The 17,020-nt window shown below is 46.5% G+C and overlaps 1 protein-coding gene across 1 annotated transcript in view; it reads left to right on the top strand.

Moving 5' to 3' along the window:
* The window catches only part of TSPAN32 (tetraspanin 32), a gene marked incomplete at both ends in the record, with an annotated part of 29,072 nt that extends 13,290 nt beyond the window's left edge, over positions 1 to 15,782 (top strand). Inside the window, 4 exons of the mRNA XM_082284165.1 lie at positions 9,671 to 9,772; positions 11,239 to 11,331; positions 13,435 to 13,518; positions 15,687 to 15,782. Of these exons, the coding sequence (XP_082140291.1) occupies positions 9,671 to 9,772; positions 11,239 to 11,331; positions 13,435 to 13,518; positions 15,687 to 15,782 (375 nt within the window). The remainder of the gene's footprint in view (positions 1 to 9,670; positions 9,773 to 11,238; positions 11,332 to 13,434; positions 13,519 to 15,686) is intronic.
* Positions 15,783 to 17,020: the final 1,238 nt, after the last annotated feature.

Below are 17,020 nucleotides of genomic sequence, written 5' to 3'. Positions count from 1 at the left end.
ATTTGCAAGCTGGGGATGAGAGGTCTCCCCTGCACTAATCCATGGCAGATGCTTCAGTGGTTTACTGCTGTTGGTAAGAAAAATATTAAAAAAAAAATCTACATTTTCTTCAGAAAGCAGACCCCTCTTACAGAAAATCATCTGAAAAAGTAAAGCCCAGTAGTCAGTTGAAAAATTGTTCTGATGGTTATTATCAAGAGACAATAGATAGAAATGTTGTTTGAACATGACGAAAACTAAGTGCCCTTTTTGCCTGTGTGGCTGTTCCAGAGCCTTGTTTACAGTACTTCCTACAGAGAAGCTGGGCAGGGAGAAAGGAAGAGTTATTTGTAAATATTTTATATTCTCAGACCTGGGCACTGTAAACAAAATGAATCTTCTCATTTCCCATTCTTTTCTGCTTTCCTGACCTTCTGTAGCTACTGGACAAATTCTTTCAGACGGATGTCAAATGTTTTAATTTCAAGTTATCCGCATTCCAGATGGACTCAATGTCACCATAGTCTGTTTTCTTAAAGTGATGTATGCCAGACATGCAGCAGTCATGAACCTGAGATTTATTGTGCTTTCTCCTAAAAGGTTGCATCACAATTGTTCCTCCTCGGTCTTGGTAGGGAAGTGTTGCAAACCTGTCTGAGGAAGGACAGTGGCGCAATCAAAATGAACAAGAGACTGACATGCATGGGAGGACAGAGGAGATGGGATGACCCCTACGCAAGCGTCTTTGCTGGAACTGCTGTGGTAACCACAGAAATCATGAGGTTTTCGGATGATTTTCAGTCACGTTAGGAAGTCCTGGTCCCTGAAGCTGAAGAGCTGAATCTTGTTTTCCGAAGTTATTTTTATGGCAGTTCCTTTCCCACAAACTGCTGTCTGTTTAAGTGAGGTCCCTCTGTCATTCACAGCGTGGCCAAAAAGAGCAGGGACGTGGAACACAGAGAGGGATGCAGGAGAGACGTGCCACATCCAGCACAGCTGGTGGGGAGGGCTGCTGCTTCCTCCTCCTCCTCCCCAGCTTCCCTTCTCTTCTCACCCATTAACTGCTGCTTTACAAACCTGTCTGCAGAGGCTGGAGCAAAGCTGTACTTGCAGCTGCCATATAGAATACTTGGTAGACTTACTAACCAACACAAAAATAGAATCATAGAATCATTAACGTTGGAAAAGACCTTCATGATCATCGAGTCCCGCCTGTAAATGATCAACTAGACCTTGTCAACTAGACCAGACCACTAAGTGCCACATCCAGTTATTTCTTGAACACTTCCAGGGATGGTGACTCTACCACCTCCCTGGGCAGCCCATTCCAATGCCTGACCACTCCTTCAGGGAAGAAATTCTTTCTGATGTCCAACCTGAAACTGGAACAGCTTGAGGCTTTTGTCCTGTCACTTGTTGCCTAAGAGATGAGACCAACCCTCACCTGGCTACGAGCTCCTTTCAGGTAGTTGCAAAGAGCAATAAGGTCTCCCTCCCCTGAGCTTCCTTTTCTCCAGGCTAAACACCCCAGCTCCCTATCACTGGGTTTCCTCTCCAGACCCTTCACCAGCTCCATTGCCCTTCTCTGGACACGCCCCAGCACCTCCATGTCTTTCTTGTAGTGATGGGCCCAGAAGTGGACACCGGAATCGAGGTGTGGCCTTGCCTCACCAGTGCCCAGTACAGAGGGACAATCAGTGCCCTGGTCCTCCTGGCCAAGCTATTTTTGATACAAGCCAGGATGCTTTGGCCTTCTTGGCTACTTGGGCACATGCTGGCTCATTGTCAGCTCTTACCCAGCACCCTCAGGTCCTTTTCAACTGGGCCCCTTTCCAGGCACTGTTACCCAAGCCTGTGGCACTGCATGAGGTTGTTGACCTCACTTGACCAAAGTGCAAATCCCGGCACTTTGCCTTGTTGAACCTGAGGTTTGGGGTTATGTTCTGGGCCCTGCTGTGAAAGAAGCCAGAGGAGTTTCTATTCCACATCGCCTTCTGCTGTTCCCTTTCTCTGCAGCAGCTGAGCTGGTCCTTCCAGCAACCCTGTGGCCCTGGCCCCATAAGCCAGGACAGCTGGGTGGGTCAGTGACACTAAAATTGCTGCAACATAAAAGGAGTTTCGCAACAGAATGAGCATTTTAATTACAGAGATTTGTTCACAGGTAAAAGCGTAAAATGGATTAAATTACGATTTCCCAACTCAGGAATTTGAAACTGGTGCAAATAGTTGTCCATATTTCTGTAAAGGCCTGATTCACCATGGCCTCTGAATAAAGAGGTTGCTTGGATTTGCACTAGCTGCAATGATATGGTGATCTCTTAATTATCAAGCAGTTTCTCAGGTTGCTGGGTGATTTCAAAACGAGTTTCACCTGTGGCTTTTGGCTCCACATAAGTGGAAAGGCATTAGCCCCTCTGTGCTGCACTGCTTGTACTTGAAGAATAAATGTGAGGATTTAGCTTTTTATTGGCAGGGAATACAAGCCATTTGTCTACACCCTGATTCTCCTGCAGCCTTGCTCTGCTTTCTCCAGAGGAACTTGTCTGCTCTCCCCTCCTCATGCTGGGAAGTGGAAATGGAGTCTTCCATGCTTTGTTAGCAAGCAAGGGGGTACCTTTTGAAATGGTGATTTTCTAACAGCCGTGGTGTACATGGCTGGAATTAACAGTTGCAGTTGTTAAATAACAAACATTGGTTGTTGATCTCAAGACATGGGTCTTGTTCTTGAGCAAAGCAGCTTCCCTCCTCCCTTCCCTGCATATGGAACCAGTGCTTCTGTCTGTGGGTCTCCCTCCCAAGCAGCACCTTTGCAAAACCAGAGTCAGCATTGCCTGGGTCTCCAGGAGGGAAATCTTCTCTTAGTGACCATAAAACCAGCACATGCATCTTGTTTCTGCAGGTATGTAAGGAACAACCCAGCACTTCCTAGATAATTACTTAAGTGGGACTGTAGAGGTCCTTCCTCAGTGGATTTCCTAGGATGTATTTGTGTCCAGTGTGTGTCAGGGCAAAGTCTTGCAGGGTCTGGTTGGTCTCATCTGTGGGTAATGCTTAAATGCAGGCTGAAATCCTAGAGATTTTAGTGGGACTTAAACACAAGCTGAAGGTGTGCTCAGGTGCTTTCTGAAGCCAGCCCTGAAGCATACAGGGAGTTTCCTTTTGGGTTTTGATTCAGTGGGGCTGGATCAGGATAGTAGCCCCTCACAGGGGTCTTCCAAGTGCGTTTACAAAAATCACTGATGTGAACGCTGTGAACAATCTGATGTGCTCCTTGGTCTTGCTGTTAATCTAGCAGGCACAATCAATTTAAAAGCACCAAGCTTTTCCAAGTCTCTGAGCTCCATGGGAAAAAAAAAAAAGGGGGAAACCCCTCCCTCTTCCTTAGTGTTTTTAAATATTGTGCCTCTTTCCCAGTGTTTATGTTCTCACAACCCAGCAATGGCCCACTCCCCCCAGCGAGACACTGCTCTCCTTTGTCTGAGCCTCCACACATTTGCACTCACGGGTTCTATAATTTATGGCTGCCCCAGCACTGAACCCACATGGCCCTGTTTCTGCTGCTTTCTGTGGCAGAGCCGGAGCTGGAGCTCCCATCTCCAGCAGTGTCAGCCGTGGCACCTGAGGCCACTTGGATGGTTGCCATCGCTGTGGCACCTCCAACCTTCATGCACCTATAGGATGCTCACCCCAGCAGGACAGCCACCACCCAGTCAGAGGTGACAGGGCTGTCCTGGGGCTGGCTCTATTGCTGACACCACTGGTTTTTAAACTAAAACTGTTTTCAGTGTTGTTCAGTGCTTTCTGTTGGGAAGCAGTCTTGCCTGGCACTGGTTTCAAGTGCTACAGGTAAGGGTGCAGGGATGGCTGAGATAATTTGACCACAGTTTTGGGGGGGAGGGGTGGTTCATAAATTGCCAGGCTGTGTGTTTTGAAAGACAGTAACACAGAAGGTCAGTGTGGGCCCTTGGCAGCTTGTTGGCTTTGCAGTTCTATTATAAAATGGACTGAAAATTTTAAGTTTTTTTGAAAACAAAAAAAGCAAAAAGCAAAGATAAAAAAGCTAGTCCAAAAAACCCCCAAGAGGACCTTGATAATCTGAGGCTGGTGACACTGGCAGGTGTGCAGCCACAGAACTGAAGGATTTATGGAAAAAAAATCTTTGTTGATATTGATTAACTGCCTGCCTGTGTTTTTTGCACTTCCTTATGAAGCATCTGGTGCTCTGTCACAGACACAAAGCAATGTTGCATCTGAGTAGCACAGAGGTGGCCTCTGGGTTTTATGGCTTGGCTGAGTATGAGGCTCTGATGTCCCCCTGCCCACTGGCCAAGAGGGATGTATAGCACCCACGCAGCTAGAATTTTGCTGTTCTTTTGGGGATATGGAGATAGGAAATGAGGAGGAGGTGAGCAGTGTAACAGCTCAGCACTTTCTCATGTTTTAAGTGTTTTGTGCAAGGACTGGATGGAAGTGCTGAGGCTGGAGAGAAAGAGGTTTTGCTTTTTCTGAGTTCTTTGTTCCACAGCAGTTTTTGGTCTGTCTCCTTCTATGTATTTCCTCAGCGATGTTCCAAAGTATGGTCAGGGTTTGCCTGGTTCCCTGGCAATACCAGAAAGTAGAGGGAAGTCCATATGGTTTGGTTTGGGGCTTTTTTTATGTATGTATAGATAGATACAAAATCTGTATGTATGTACAGATTTGGGGGAAAAAAGGGTGAAAACTATTTGGCTAAAAGCCTCATCTCGATCTTCTGGCATCAGTGGTCTCCAGTGAGCACTGTCAGTCAGAGGGGGAGCAGCACCTTCTTATCTTGTGCCATTTTTCCATGGGAGATGTCAAAGGCTGCTCTGATTTGCAGCACTGGCTGGATTTCTGCATCTGGGAATGGCTGGCTAGAGGAAGGCTGGGGAGCTGACATGAAATGAAGGAAATATAAACCTTCAGCCAGCTGCAGTGACTGAGTTAGAGAGGGCTTAATCAAGCATGGATGGGGGAAGCTTGTCTTACCATGTGCTTGATCCATGTGATGGGAGTTGCTCTGCAACCAGGCTAAAGCCCCCAGAGTGGCTTTCTTTCCTGTTTCACTGCAGTTGCATCATTGCTTTGCCCAAACCCAAGCTGTTGCATCTGTTCCCACCCCTGTTTCTGACATGCTGTGTACACATGTGTTTCTGCACACTGGGGAGGAAAGGGAAGACAGAGACAGCAAAATGAAGAACTGTTTTTCTTGCTGGAGCAAGGAAGATTTTTGAGTGAGTTAACTACTTTATTCCAGTTTCACTTCTTAACTGCCTAGCTTGCAGTTCATGGCCGAGTGGGGGAGTCTGTGGTAGCCACCTCTGCAGGGACATATCTGCGTGAGGCTGGTGAGTGCATCCTTCTTGGTGACGCTGAAAGATCATGAAGTGCTGAGGTTGCAGTTTCTTCTGAGCCTGCACTGCATGTTCTCGGTTTGGTTCCTCAAAGGAACAAAGACCCACAGGAGATGAGCATCCTCCTCCTGCTTCCCATGCTTGTCTTCCTCCTCTGCCATGTCAAGAGTGTTCCTGTTTATCGAAACGGAGGAAGGTGGGCTTGTCTTTGAGACAATCCTGACATCTCCTTTCACTTTATTCTCCTTGAGCTTGAGCTTTGCAGTGGGATTTTTGCCCAGCAGCAGTTGCAAAGATGGTTCACTAAGACTCAGACCATTGCTCTTGGTACAAGTCTACAGTGGTTTCCACCTAATTGACACTTCCAGGTTGCCTAGGCACAGGTATTCACTGGCAGCTGGATTGGGACTCATTGGCACCTTTTGCTTGCAAAGAGATCAGGAACAAGGCAGACCTTGTCTCATCTTTCTGTTCCAAATCCATTTACAGGTAAAAATTATCCTGATAAATAACCTAAGTCAGAAATGTCAATTTTCCTCTTGAAGAAGGTAAGGTGGAAATTTGCTTTAGTTTCAATAGCCAAGGGCAAGAACTCTAATTGCTTGGAGTACATGTCTTCCTGCAGTCATACATTCTGCTTCTTGGGGGTAAAGGATTTAGGGGATGATAAACAATCTCAGAATTCCTCTTTTCTTTTACTTTAGATGAAAAATGGTACTTACTAAGTCAGTTGGAGTCAGCTGCATCAATTTCAGTGGTGATTTTCCATTTGTTGTATCCAGCAGCCCATCAATATCATTCCTAAATGAATATTTCATTAAGGAAAGCAGACAGAAGTGGGAGGCAGCAATTGTTTACCTGATTTAGAGCTGGAACATTTCACCCAGCTTCTTCCAAGAAAAGAATTTCTGTAAGGTGTAACCTCCATATCACTCAAGCTGGAGATTTTTCTTAACCAGAGTCCAGCTGAGGCTTTATTATCTTCAGCTCTTGGTGTTTCTTACTGACAAGCACTGCAGGTACAGTCCCCTTCCAAGGGAGAGCTTTGTCCAGCAGAACTCCTCCAGCAGTGGATCACAGCAGGTCACCAGGAACAGGAAAATTCACTTGACCATAATGATGCTTGTGTGTGGGAGGAGTGTAAGACCTTTCAAAAAGCAGATGGACTTTCTCTTCTCCAGCTGTATCAGCTCATTGCATGCTAAGTACTGTTGAAGTGATGGAGTGCAGCTCTTTATCTTAAAGCTCATGATTAACAGTATCAGTGTAAGCACTCAACCTCAAAAGGCATCCTCTTGCTTAACCATGACCAAAAGTACCCTGATTATTTTGAATATTTTTTCCCCCAGCAACTGGTGTAAGACACAGAAAAAGAAAATTATATCGAGGGAATGGACCTGAAGTTGCCCATCAACTTCAAGTTGAAGAGTGTGATGGGAATCTGTTGAGGATGGCAATTGAGTACAAAGCAGTGCTGCAGTCTAGATCTTTACTGTGTTAGGAGCTGGATCAAAGGAAAATACGGGGCTGAACTTCTGCTGGCTGTAGCAATGTTGCAGTTAAGTCATGAAACCACCTGGTGACTGTCTCACACTTTCAGGTTTTAATTCTTACATCATCAGGCATGCATGAGCGAGCACGACATTTTGGGCTGGATAGATGCTGCCGTGCATGACCGGTGCTTCAGAGCTTGGCTGCAGCTCTGAGTATAAACATAACCCCATCCCAGGCAGCAAAGTGTGATGTTTTGCTCTCCTATGTCTTCTCTTATTAAACCAGACCTCTTGTATGCTCTGTGGCACAGTCTTCTGCACAGAAGGAAACAGCCAGTGATAAATACTGAGATATTTTACTATATATCCACCTCTGAAATATTTAAATGAGAAAGCTGTCTGCAGTAGTCTTTGAAAACAGGCCACTGTGTTTTATGAAAACAGCAGTTTTTCCCTCCAAAATCAAATGATCCTAGCAAAAATCAGAAAGATGATGTGGAGGAACTACAAGCAATTCCCTCTCTAAAAAATGGATTTAGAGTTTGATATTCCCTTACTAGGATCTGAATAGCCTATTCAGATGATGTCTGGATATAAATGCTAGATATAATTGCTAGATAGAAATGCTGAGAATGACTAATCAGCAAATTGTACTCTTAGGCTTGCCCAGACACATATTCTAAAAGGAAATTATTGCTATTAAACATTTTCCATTTAGTGCCTCGTGTTTTTAGCTCTTGGAGGCTGCTTGACAAAATGAAAATTAAAAAATCAGGAGGTAACTGAGAAGTCAGCTCACAAGCAAGCTCAGAAATGGTGCAGTTGAAGTCTTTAGCAGTCATTTTGTACCTGGAGATTACCATCATCACCTCCATCACTGTAGCTGAGCTGGCTGTGAAATGATGACTGCTTGTGGTTTCTTCCATTATTGTTTCCAACAGCTGGAATAATTTTCAGCCATAATTTTGCTATGGGCTTCTTGTTCGTTCAGTCCTTTCCTATCCACTCTTATCCTTCAAACAGCTCTCCCAATATATCCTGGCCCAGTGTTCAGGAGACCTTTAGAAGTAGTTAAATTTCTGGATTGCTTTTAACCCTTGAACCCTTGTTTGAACATAGCCACTTGCTTGAACCCTTTTTTCTTTTTTTTTATTTTTTAAGTCAACCAAATTGAGGTCTTTTGGGTGAAAGCTCAGCATCCTGACCCTCACGGTAAATGTGAAAAGACAAAAAATGCACAGGCAGCACTGTTCCCTTACCAAAACACATATGTATGTTGTCACAGCACAAAATAGTTTTTATTCCTGCATGTTAGACTGGGATCAGGATATTTAAAAGGTAATAATCTCTTACATTAAGAAGCCCACTGCTCTGTTGTTCCTTTCTCCACAAGAGGAGCTCAAAAGATTATTCTTTTTTCATTATTCTTAATCCAATTCTTCAGTGGAAATGGACATTCTTTTTATTGGATCCATTTATTTAATTGCTGCTTCTGGAGAGCTATTGCATGGCCCACAAGAAGTTAGAAAAGCTTGGATGTTTTCCTTTTTATTGGGTTTTAAGGTTTGCTGTGGGGAAGGTTGGTGCAGAAGTCATCTAGAAATCTGGTCTTACTGCTGCACCCACCCCACTTCATGCACTCTGATACACCAGGGGGACAAAAGGAGCATCCTCCTTCCTCACCTGTGTGGGACAGCTCAGTGTCACACATTTTGCTATGGAGTATTTTTTTCGTATTTGGAGTATTTAGCCTCTAATATCTGAGCCCTGTCTGTGACTGAGTACTCTTACTTTTATGCCATGTTGGTAGCCATGGAAAATCTTCTGATGTGTGCCTTCAAACTCTATTCCTGGAGGCACAGAGCCAATCTGGATACAGGTAATCTTCTCAACCCTTCTCTCCCTGATTATCACCCTCCGTTTGTTGCTTGCAGTTTGGAGAGCTGGGCAGGACAAAGCAATATTGCAGTAATAGCTGTAACCACCATGAATGATCCTGGTTTCACCCCTATGCAGGGAGTGCTGGGGTTTTATTCCTTAGAGTAATTTCTAAGTGTGTACCCTTAGACTGAGCTGCAAAGGCTTGCTGAGAGATGGCTCTGTTCCCAGAGACTTCCCTGTGTGGCCACCCGCTCTGCCTGTCTCTCCCATTGATTTTCCCTCTCGAAAGACAAGCACTGCCTGCAGGCCCACTCAGAGTGGTGCTGCTAAGGAAGCAAGGGAATATGAAAGGAAGAAATAAGGTTTTGACTCCAGGCACTGAAGGCAACTGTCATATTTTTTTTTCCTCTGACACCCGAGCAGGAGTTGGCTGGGATCTGTCAAGCTTCAAGTTCTCACACATTTGGTAAATATTTAGGGTCTGACTCACCACTGAATCACTCCTGTTATTTTTTTGACTGTTCAGAGAAATGGCTCTGCCACTCAGATAATACTAACCCTGTGAGGTCCTCTCACCTTTGTATTTTAGCATCTCATGGTCATGTGTGCCTGTCCTCACAGTACCACCTTCAGGATGGGGAGATGGCATCAGCCCTGCCTGGCAGAGGGACTCAGAGGCACACTGGTCGCAGGCACCCAAGTTCTTCTCTGACACTAAATTCAAAATGGACAAAAGCTCCAGCCATCAGCTGGTGAGACCCCGGCTCCTTAGTGTATGGTGGGTCACATACCAGTTCCTGCTGCTGCCTGGGAGTCATTTAGTAGATGCACTGCTTGTATTGCTATACCTGGGAGAGCTTCTGTGGAAATCAAGCAGAGCACAATTCCCTCCAAAGACGACTGCAATCAGTGTTTTGTATGTACAGACCTCTGCTTTCATTGCAGGTGGAAGACAGCATGATGGATGTGTACGATTTCGTGTACGAGGAGGTGAGGAGGAACGCTTCCAGTTTCAGGAGGCACGAGCTGACGGCCATCCATGAAGCAGTAAGTTGTCTTTCACCTGCAGCAGAAAACCTTGCCCTGGGGTATCTTCCCAAGGGTTTTGGCAGGCTGGGGCTGACACCTGTGCTCTGCCTTGTGAATGCTGCAATGCCATTTTTCCTCAAGAACTGAGTCTTCCAGCCTGCTGTGGAGTCTGCTCCTCCCTTCCCATTCTTTCTTTCCCAGGTCTGACCAACCAGATTATTAACAGGAAGAAAGGGTCACCTCTCTGAGCATCACTGTGGTGCAACATCTACAAAGCTGCCACACTGCAGCTGCCATAGTATTTTCTGTCTCAGGAGCCCCTGTGCCCTGCTCCCTATCTGTGGTGCGAGAATGTGTACAAGCAGTCAAGTAGAGAGGGCAGGATTTCCACATACTCCAGCAGTAATATTTGCATATGGTTATTCCTATTTACCCTCAAGCCTGTGTCTGAGGAGTACTGGAGGCTATGTGGCCTCTTACAGAGCTGGAGACTGCTTTCAGGCTCCCAAAAACCACCACCCAGGATGCCTTTGGCATAGAGGACTTCTCTGTAGCTCAGCAGGTGGGCAAGGGTGGTTACTCAGAGCACAGGGAGGACACTTGCCCCTGAAGCCACAGGAGATGAGTGAGGATGTCCCCCATAGTGAGAAACTCCTGAATCCCTGCTGAGTAAAGGAGATGCCATTCCCTCACGCAGCAGGGCTTGTTTGGGGAGGGAGTTCATGGCACACAGCAAGGCTGGATGGGAAGGTCAGCTCTGCTCAGCTGTTTCCAGACACCTCCCACGCAACTCCCTGTATCCTTCTGTGTTTTCTTAAATCGTCACAACAAGTACTTTCCAAAGTTGTTTCTATCCGTGCTTCTCAAAACACGGAAGAGGGCAAATGTTCCTCTGCAGTCAGTGGTGGTGGTGGTAGCCCTCAGAGCCATGGCCAGGCATGGAAGTGCTTGCTCTTAGGGTTGTGGAGCAGCACTCCCAGGGTCCCATTTGACAAGGAGAACCAGGCACAATGCCTGGCTTCACCAGTTGCTTGTTTTAGCCACTTGAATTAGTGGAGAAGCAGTCCTTCTTCTCCTATTTTTTTTCCCTTCTGCCAGAGCTCCAAACTGTCCAGTGCACCACAGCTACAGGAAACCAGCTCCATGGTGGGTGTTGCTGGGGATCCCCCCAGCCCATAACAATCACTGGAAACATGAGTCTCTGCATTCCTGGGTTTTCCAGAGCAGCCACAGTGAGCATTAGTATGACCACAAAGGGAGGGCTTGGCCCCAGTCCCAGGCAGGAGGCCAGATCCATCCACCTCCCCTGACTTTAGCCTGCATTGCTGCAGTTGTGGACTCCTGCATGCTTTGCTCCTTGCTACCCTGGTTGGGTGGCTCTGCCTGGGGCATCAGGGGCCCATTGCCAGCACCTCCTACTGCAGCAGCTGGTAGCAAGGGGAGAGCCCTGGCAAGCAGCTGGCAAACTTCTCCCTCTCTTCCAGTTCCTGTGCTGTGGGAAGCACTCTACTTTTGGGGACACAACCAATGTTGAGCACAAGACGTGCCCACCCAGCCAGGTTCACGATGAAGGAAAGGTAAGGGAAAGGTTTCTCCCACGCCGTAGTGGGGTTGTGCCTCTGCTTTCTAGCTGTCAAAACCTCACTGGTGCTAAAGTGTTAATGAGAATTGTGGCTTTTTCATGGTTTGGGGTTGAAACGGGTTGGGGTTTGTTTTGTTGGGGTTTTGTTGTTTCAATAACACTGAACACAGTACAGGACTAGTGCATAGCTCTGGGGTCCAGCACAGGAAGGACATCAAGCTGGTGGAGCAAGTCCAGAGGAGGCCACCAATATAAGCAGAGGGATGGAGCATCTCTCCTGTGAGGAAAGGCTGAGAGGATTGTTTTTGTTCAGCCTGAAAAAGAGACAGCATGGGGGTGACCTAATTGTGTCCTTCCAGTACCTGAAGGGAGAAAGGTGCAAGAAAGATGGAGAGGGACTTTTTGCAGGAGGGCATAGTGACAGGACAAGGGGGAATGTCTTGAATCTGTCAGTAGTTTTATATTAAATATTAGGAAAAATTTCTTTATTGTGAGGGTGGTGAGGCACTGGAACAGGTTGCCCAGAGAATTTGTGGATTTCCCATCCCTGGCAGTGTTTAAGGCCACCCAGGATGGAGCTCTTGAGCAACCTTGTCTAGGGAAAGATGTCCATGCCCATGGCTGGGGGGTTGGAACTACATGAGATCTTTAAGGTCCCTTCCAATGCAAACCATTCTATGATTCTGTGAATTAGGAGGAGGAGCCCTGGTGGATCAGCAGCTCTCAGACCTACAGATGCAGTTTCCTTCAGTGCTTTAGAAAGCTTTCAAAATGCTTCTGCAGCCTGTCATTTCCCTTCAGCTTCCTGTTCATCTCCTGTGCATGCAGAGTGTGAGATATCACAGGCATGTATCAGAGCACAAAAAAATTGTTCGACTTTTCCATGTGACACGTTTCTGACACTTAAAATGTGTTCCACTAACAGCAAATGTGGAATTTTATGTAATTCCTTTTTTCACGGGGCATTAAATAGGTATTAAAATGAGAAACTCACGAAGCAGGGTGATGATGCCCAGCAGTAGTAGCTTCCTCAAGCATACTTCATTCCTCCTCTTTCAAGTACCTCAGTGAGGCTGCTGGAGAAGCCACCAGTATTAGACTGTTGTGCACTGAAGCTACAACTTCATACTCTCCGAGCAAATCTATGCATGATTATTTTTCTTCCACCAGAGTAGCTAAAGCCACCAGCATCAATATAGGGTGTTTCTAGGAAAAACAAAACCACACTGCTACAGCGCTACAAACACTCCCAGGGTCCCATCGTTGTCAGGTAAAGATGTCAAGTGCTAACAGCACCCGTGATGCACAGGCACACGTCAGCCCGCAGGGCAGCATTTCAAAGCACAGCCTCCAGGAATGTCTCATCCCAGGGCAGGGCCGAACTCGGCTCAAAAAGCAGGAAGGGAGAGCAGAACAAAGCTGGGCACCGTATGGCCACTCCATCGCTCCCACTTAGTGGTCTGCGTTTCCCTCACTGGGGAAGTGGGTGGGAGGATGTGCTTTGTGTAAAACAGGAAACTGCAGGCTTTGGTGGCCGCGCTGCGTTCACTCCTGGCTTTGAGCGCTCTTTCCTCGCTCTGCAAATCCCTTCATCAAGGGCATGCTCTTGCGTTTCTGAAATGGCTCTCTTGGCTAACAGCTCTGGGATTTCTGTGGGGCCATTGGCATGCTTAAGGCTAATGTATATTAATACTTGCAGCACCTCGCAAAATCGAGCTGTTCATTAGTAACCTTGGGGAATGCATTTGGCATCACGGTGTGCTCTGCTTTTCTATCTTTTCATTTCCTTCTTCCCGTTTTTCAGTGAGTGGAAAGAAAAAAGCTTTTGCATGACCACTCTTAAGCACACATCCCCCACAGTCCAAAAGGCATCGCACCAATAAAATCATTGGCGTGTTGTAGTAACAGAAAACACACAGGTGTTTGTCTTCCGAAGCTGCAGCAGCAGCAGAAAAAGGGAGAACTGCCCAGCTGCACAATGCTGCACCCCTTTCTTGCCTCCTTTCCTCTCTGAGGCTGCGGAAGTGCTGTTGTGGGGATAAAGCCCCCCACCAAGCTGCTGCTGTGCTGCAAGGAGTGTTTGTTTCTCTCCTCCCAGGACTGCCTGCGAGAGATGCAGGACTTTCTGAAGAAGCACATGGACTTTGTCTTCTCGCTCCTGGGCATCGCCATTGGCTTCACGGTAACAGTGTCTGTCCTTTCACATTTTGGCTCTGAAAGGCAGGATCCAGTGAGGGAAAAGTATCCTAAATTAGCCCCCAGAAGCTAGGATTTGGGGTGATTTTGGAGGCTGGCAGCAGAGAAACAAGCAGTGGTGGATTCCAACATGGAAATCAGGAAAGGGTCAGCAACCTGGCCAGGCTGATAGGTGGAGGGGTTTTCCTGCAGGAATAGCCTCGATGCATGGTTTTTGTGCCCAAGAAAGGCATGGCAACTGGGAGCAGGGAGCAGGATGCACCGGCACTTGCATTTCATCCACTCAGGCTTGCCTACATGACTTCATCTGTGAGTGAGAGGTCATGTCACCTCGCTGGGGGCTTGTGGATTATGTAGGAAGCCAGCAGCAATGGTAGAAAAGGAGATTCAGTAAAGCCTCCATATTTTAGGAAACTTGCTGCCTCCTAGATCAACCTGGGAAGTCGCTTGTGCAGCCAGAGCTGGAAGGTCTTGAAAACTACTGAGCACCAGCAGTGGAGATGGAGAGCTGTGCAGAAAGGGATGGTCTCATCCTATTAATGACCACTAATGAAGCTGATAAGATTCATCTCAGGCAATGGGTGGGTCAATCACAGGCTCATAAAGAGCAAGCTGCAAAGGAGAGGGGAAGAGTGTGTTGTCTGGGCCCCCAGGTTCTGTCTTTGAAGGAGTAACATGCAGAGGAGGGGTGAAATCGTCTTCAGAGTATGGCTTGTGTAGAAAGGCTCTGAACTTAATTTGATTCCTATTTGGGGGGCAACAAAAGAAAAAATTAAATGCTGCAAGAGGAGTGTGTCTTCCAATGGTGAGGGACTCAGGGGCTGCATGGGTGTGGTCTCTTTGGAGCTGGAGAGGGTCACTAATTGAAATCAGCCTTCTCGTTTGCCCACCCACTGTTTGGCAGAGGTGTATCACTGTAATTACCTGTACACAGGGACTCTGCACATGTGGTGATGCACACCAGAAAAGAGCATGTGCCAGGAGACTCCTTTCTCCTCCATGAAGGCAGGTTTGATCTGCTGTGACATCTCCATGCTGCTCCCCAGGTGGGATGACACTTCTTGACTAAAAGTGTGTTTGGAGATCATTTTATGCCTTGTGTTCACCTTGGCACCATTATGGATTAGAAGATTATCCTCCATCTAAATAAAACCCAGAGGAACAAAAAATTTGTATTTTATACTGCTAGCAGTAAATTAGGAAAACCATCAGGCATTGCTATGGAGCTGTAAATGTAAAGTCATGTGTGAATACTTGGTGTCACTTTCCAATTTTTCTCAAGCACAGGGAGAATTTCACTGCAGCTATATTCAGATAGAAGCGGGAGCATTTTTATAATAGATATACTTTTTTCACAGCTTGATGCTATAGCCAGATAAGGCAGCTGTCTTTGAAGCCTGTGCTAGAGGAAATCTCACCGCACGGTTCACTATTGTGATGGCAGGATGCAAGGGAAGCACGTAAAGAGGGCTATAGCTGCTGTGATGTCGCTGTCCCTCAGCCAACAGTGCACACACATCCCCAGATCAAGCTGCAAGCAAAGGCACTAGCACATTAGGGCATGCTTTAGGAAAGAGCACATTGTTACAGCCCTCATTATCCTTCCTACAGCAGCCTTACCTTGGATATGTTGCCTGTGTTAATCCTGATGTGTGATACACTAGGCAGAGTATCACAATAGACAGGAAGCACACTGTCCTCTGCATTCATAACTGTTTGGGGTTGGCTTATGGCTCTGTTTGTTTGTTTGTTTTGTTGGGGTTTTTACTTCAAACAATACATGGGTGTTGTGGTTTTTTCTCCCTATGGTACCTTTACAAAAGGCTATTATTATGAGAGAGATATGTTTGTTTGCATAGGGGAATGTTCTTTGGCAGGAACTGAAACCTGAGTTTCCTGGTTTCGTCTTATTTCTTGGTATTTTTAGGGCCAGGTTTGAGCTGTGCCATGCTAATTCCAATCAGATGTTTTAACCGTGTGTTGCTTTTTTTTTAACTCCCATGTCAGAAATGGTGTTCACCACTTCACTGAAAACCAGCTCTCTTCAGAAAAATGTGACAACAGGCAATATTTATGACCACTTATTTGCACAGATGGAGCATCATAATCAGTTACACACTTAATTGTATGCCTGTCCCCTTTATTTCCCTTTAGGTTTATGGGATGATCCTAACTTCATTCCTCTGCTTCTCCATCCACTTCAGCAGCGACCTGTACCGGAAAGGCAAATACATCCTGCGAGAGAGGTAGAAACCTGATGCCTGGGCATCACTACCAGGCAGAGCCAGCCAGCTCTTGGCACAGGAAGATGTCTGGAGTCACCCACAAAATCCCCTGGGAAGGTATTGCCTGGGGTCAGGTGGTGGGATGTGTGTCACGTATTTCCCTTTCCTGCACTACTACTGGGCTCGGAGATGCAGATTCCCTTGCCGGGAGACATGTGGGCTGTGGCTCCACAAGAAGAACACAAAGAGCCCCTTACAACAAAATGGGGAGAAAAGCCCAGCAAAAATCACAGCGTTAAACCAAACTTCTCTCGTGCTGTCATCTGAACAGTTCCCTGTGACCCCCCAAAGGTGCAATGTTTCTAGGAAGATGGCTTTGGATCGCAGCCCAGGATCAATGTTGCACTATCAGTAAATAAATGACAGGAAGTGTGTCGCTGCTGATGGGAAGCGTGCTCTGCCAGCCTGAACACTTGCAATGATTAACTTTGGGCATGTTTCTGATCATGCTGGGGTACATAGGCATCCAATTCAGCTGGTTTTCCCGTTTTCAAACATTGCCAGATTTATATAACTTTTGGTAGAGGTGAGGACAAAAAGTCAGAAAATAGTGAGTGAGCTTTGAAACAACTGACCAACAGAAGGACATATTTCTCTGTTATTCCTCCTTGCTAATGCAATACAACATTTTTTTTTAATTCTTAGGATTTAGTCAGCCTCCTAAATCTTGATACCACACTGATTTCACAGGGGCTTGTTAGGCCGCCACTTGAGTGCTGTGTCCAGTTCTGGGCCCCTCAATTTAGGAAGTGTGTTGAGATGCTTGAATGGATCCAGAGAAGGGCAAGAAGGCTGGTGAAGGGTCTAGAACCCAAGCCCTGCGAAGGTTGGCTGAGGGAGCTGGGGTTATTTAGCCTGGAATAAAGGAGGCTCAGAGGAGACCTTATCACTCTCTACAACTGCCTGAAAGAAGATTGTAGCTAGGTGGGGGTCAGTCTCTTCTCCCAGGCAACCATCAACAAGATGAGATGACACAGTCTTAAACTGTGCCAGGGGAAGTTTAGGCTAGACATTAGAGAAAAATTCTTTACAGAAAGAGTGGTTGAGCAGTGGAATGGGCTCCCAGGGAGGTAGGTGGTAGAGTCACCATCCCTGGAGGTGTTTAAAAGAAGACTGGACATGGCACACAGTGCCATGTTTTAGTTGATAGGGTGGTGTTAGGTCATAGGTTGACCCTGATGATCTCCAAAGTCTTTTCCAACC

The sequence above is a fragment of the Coloeus monedula genome (assembly GCF_965178545.1).
Source record: "Coloeus monedula genome assembly, chromosome: 6".
Classification (NCBI taxonomy): domain Eukaryota; kingdom Metazoa; phylum Chordata; class Aves; order Passeriformes; family Corvidae; genus Coloeus; species Coloeus monedula.
Note: the sequence above shows the minus strand (reverse complement) of the source record. Positions and strands in the feature narration are given on the sequence as shown.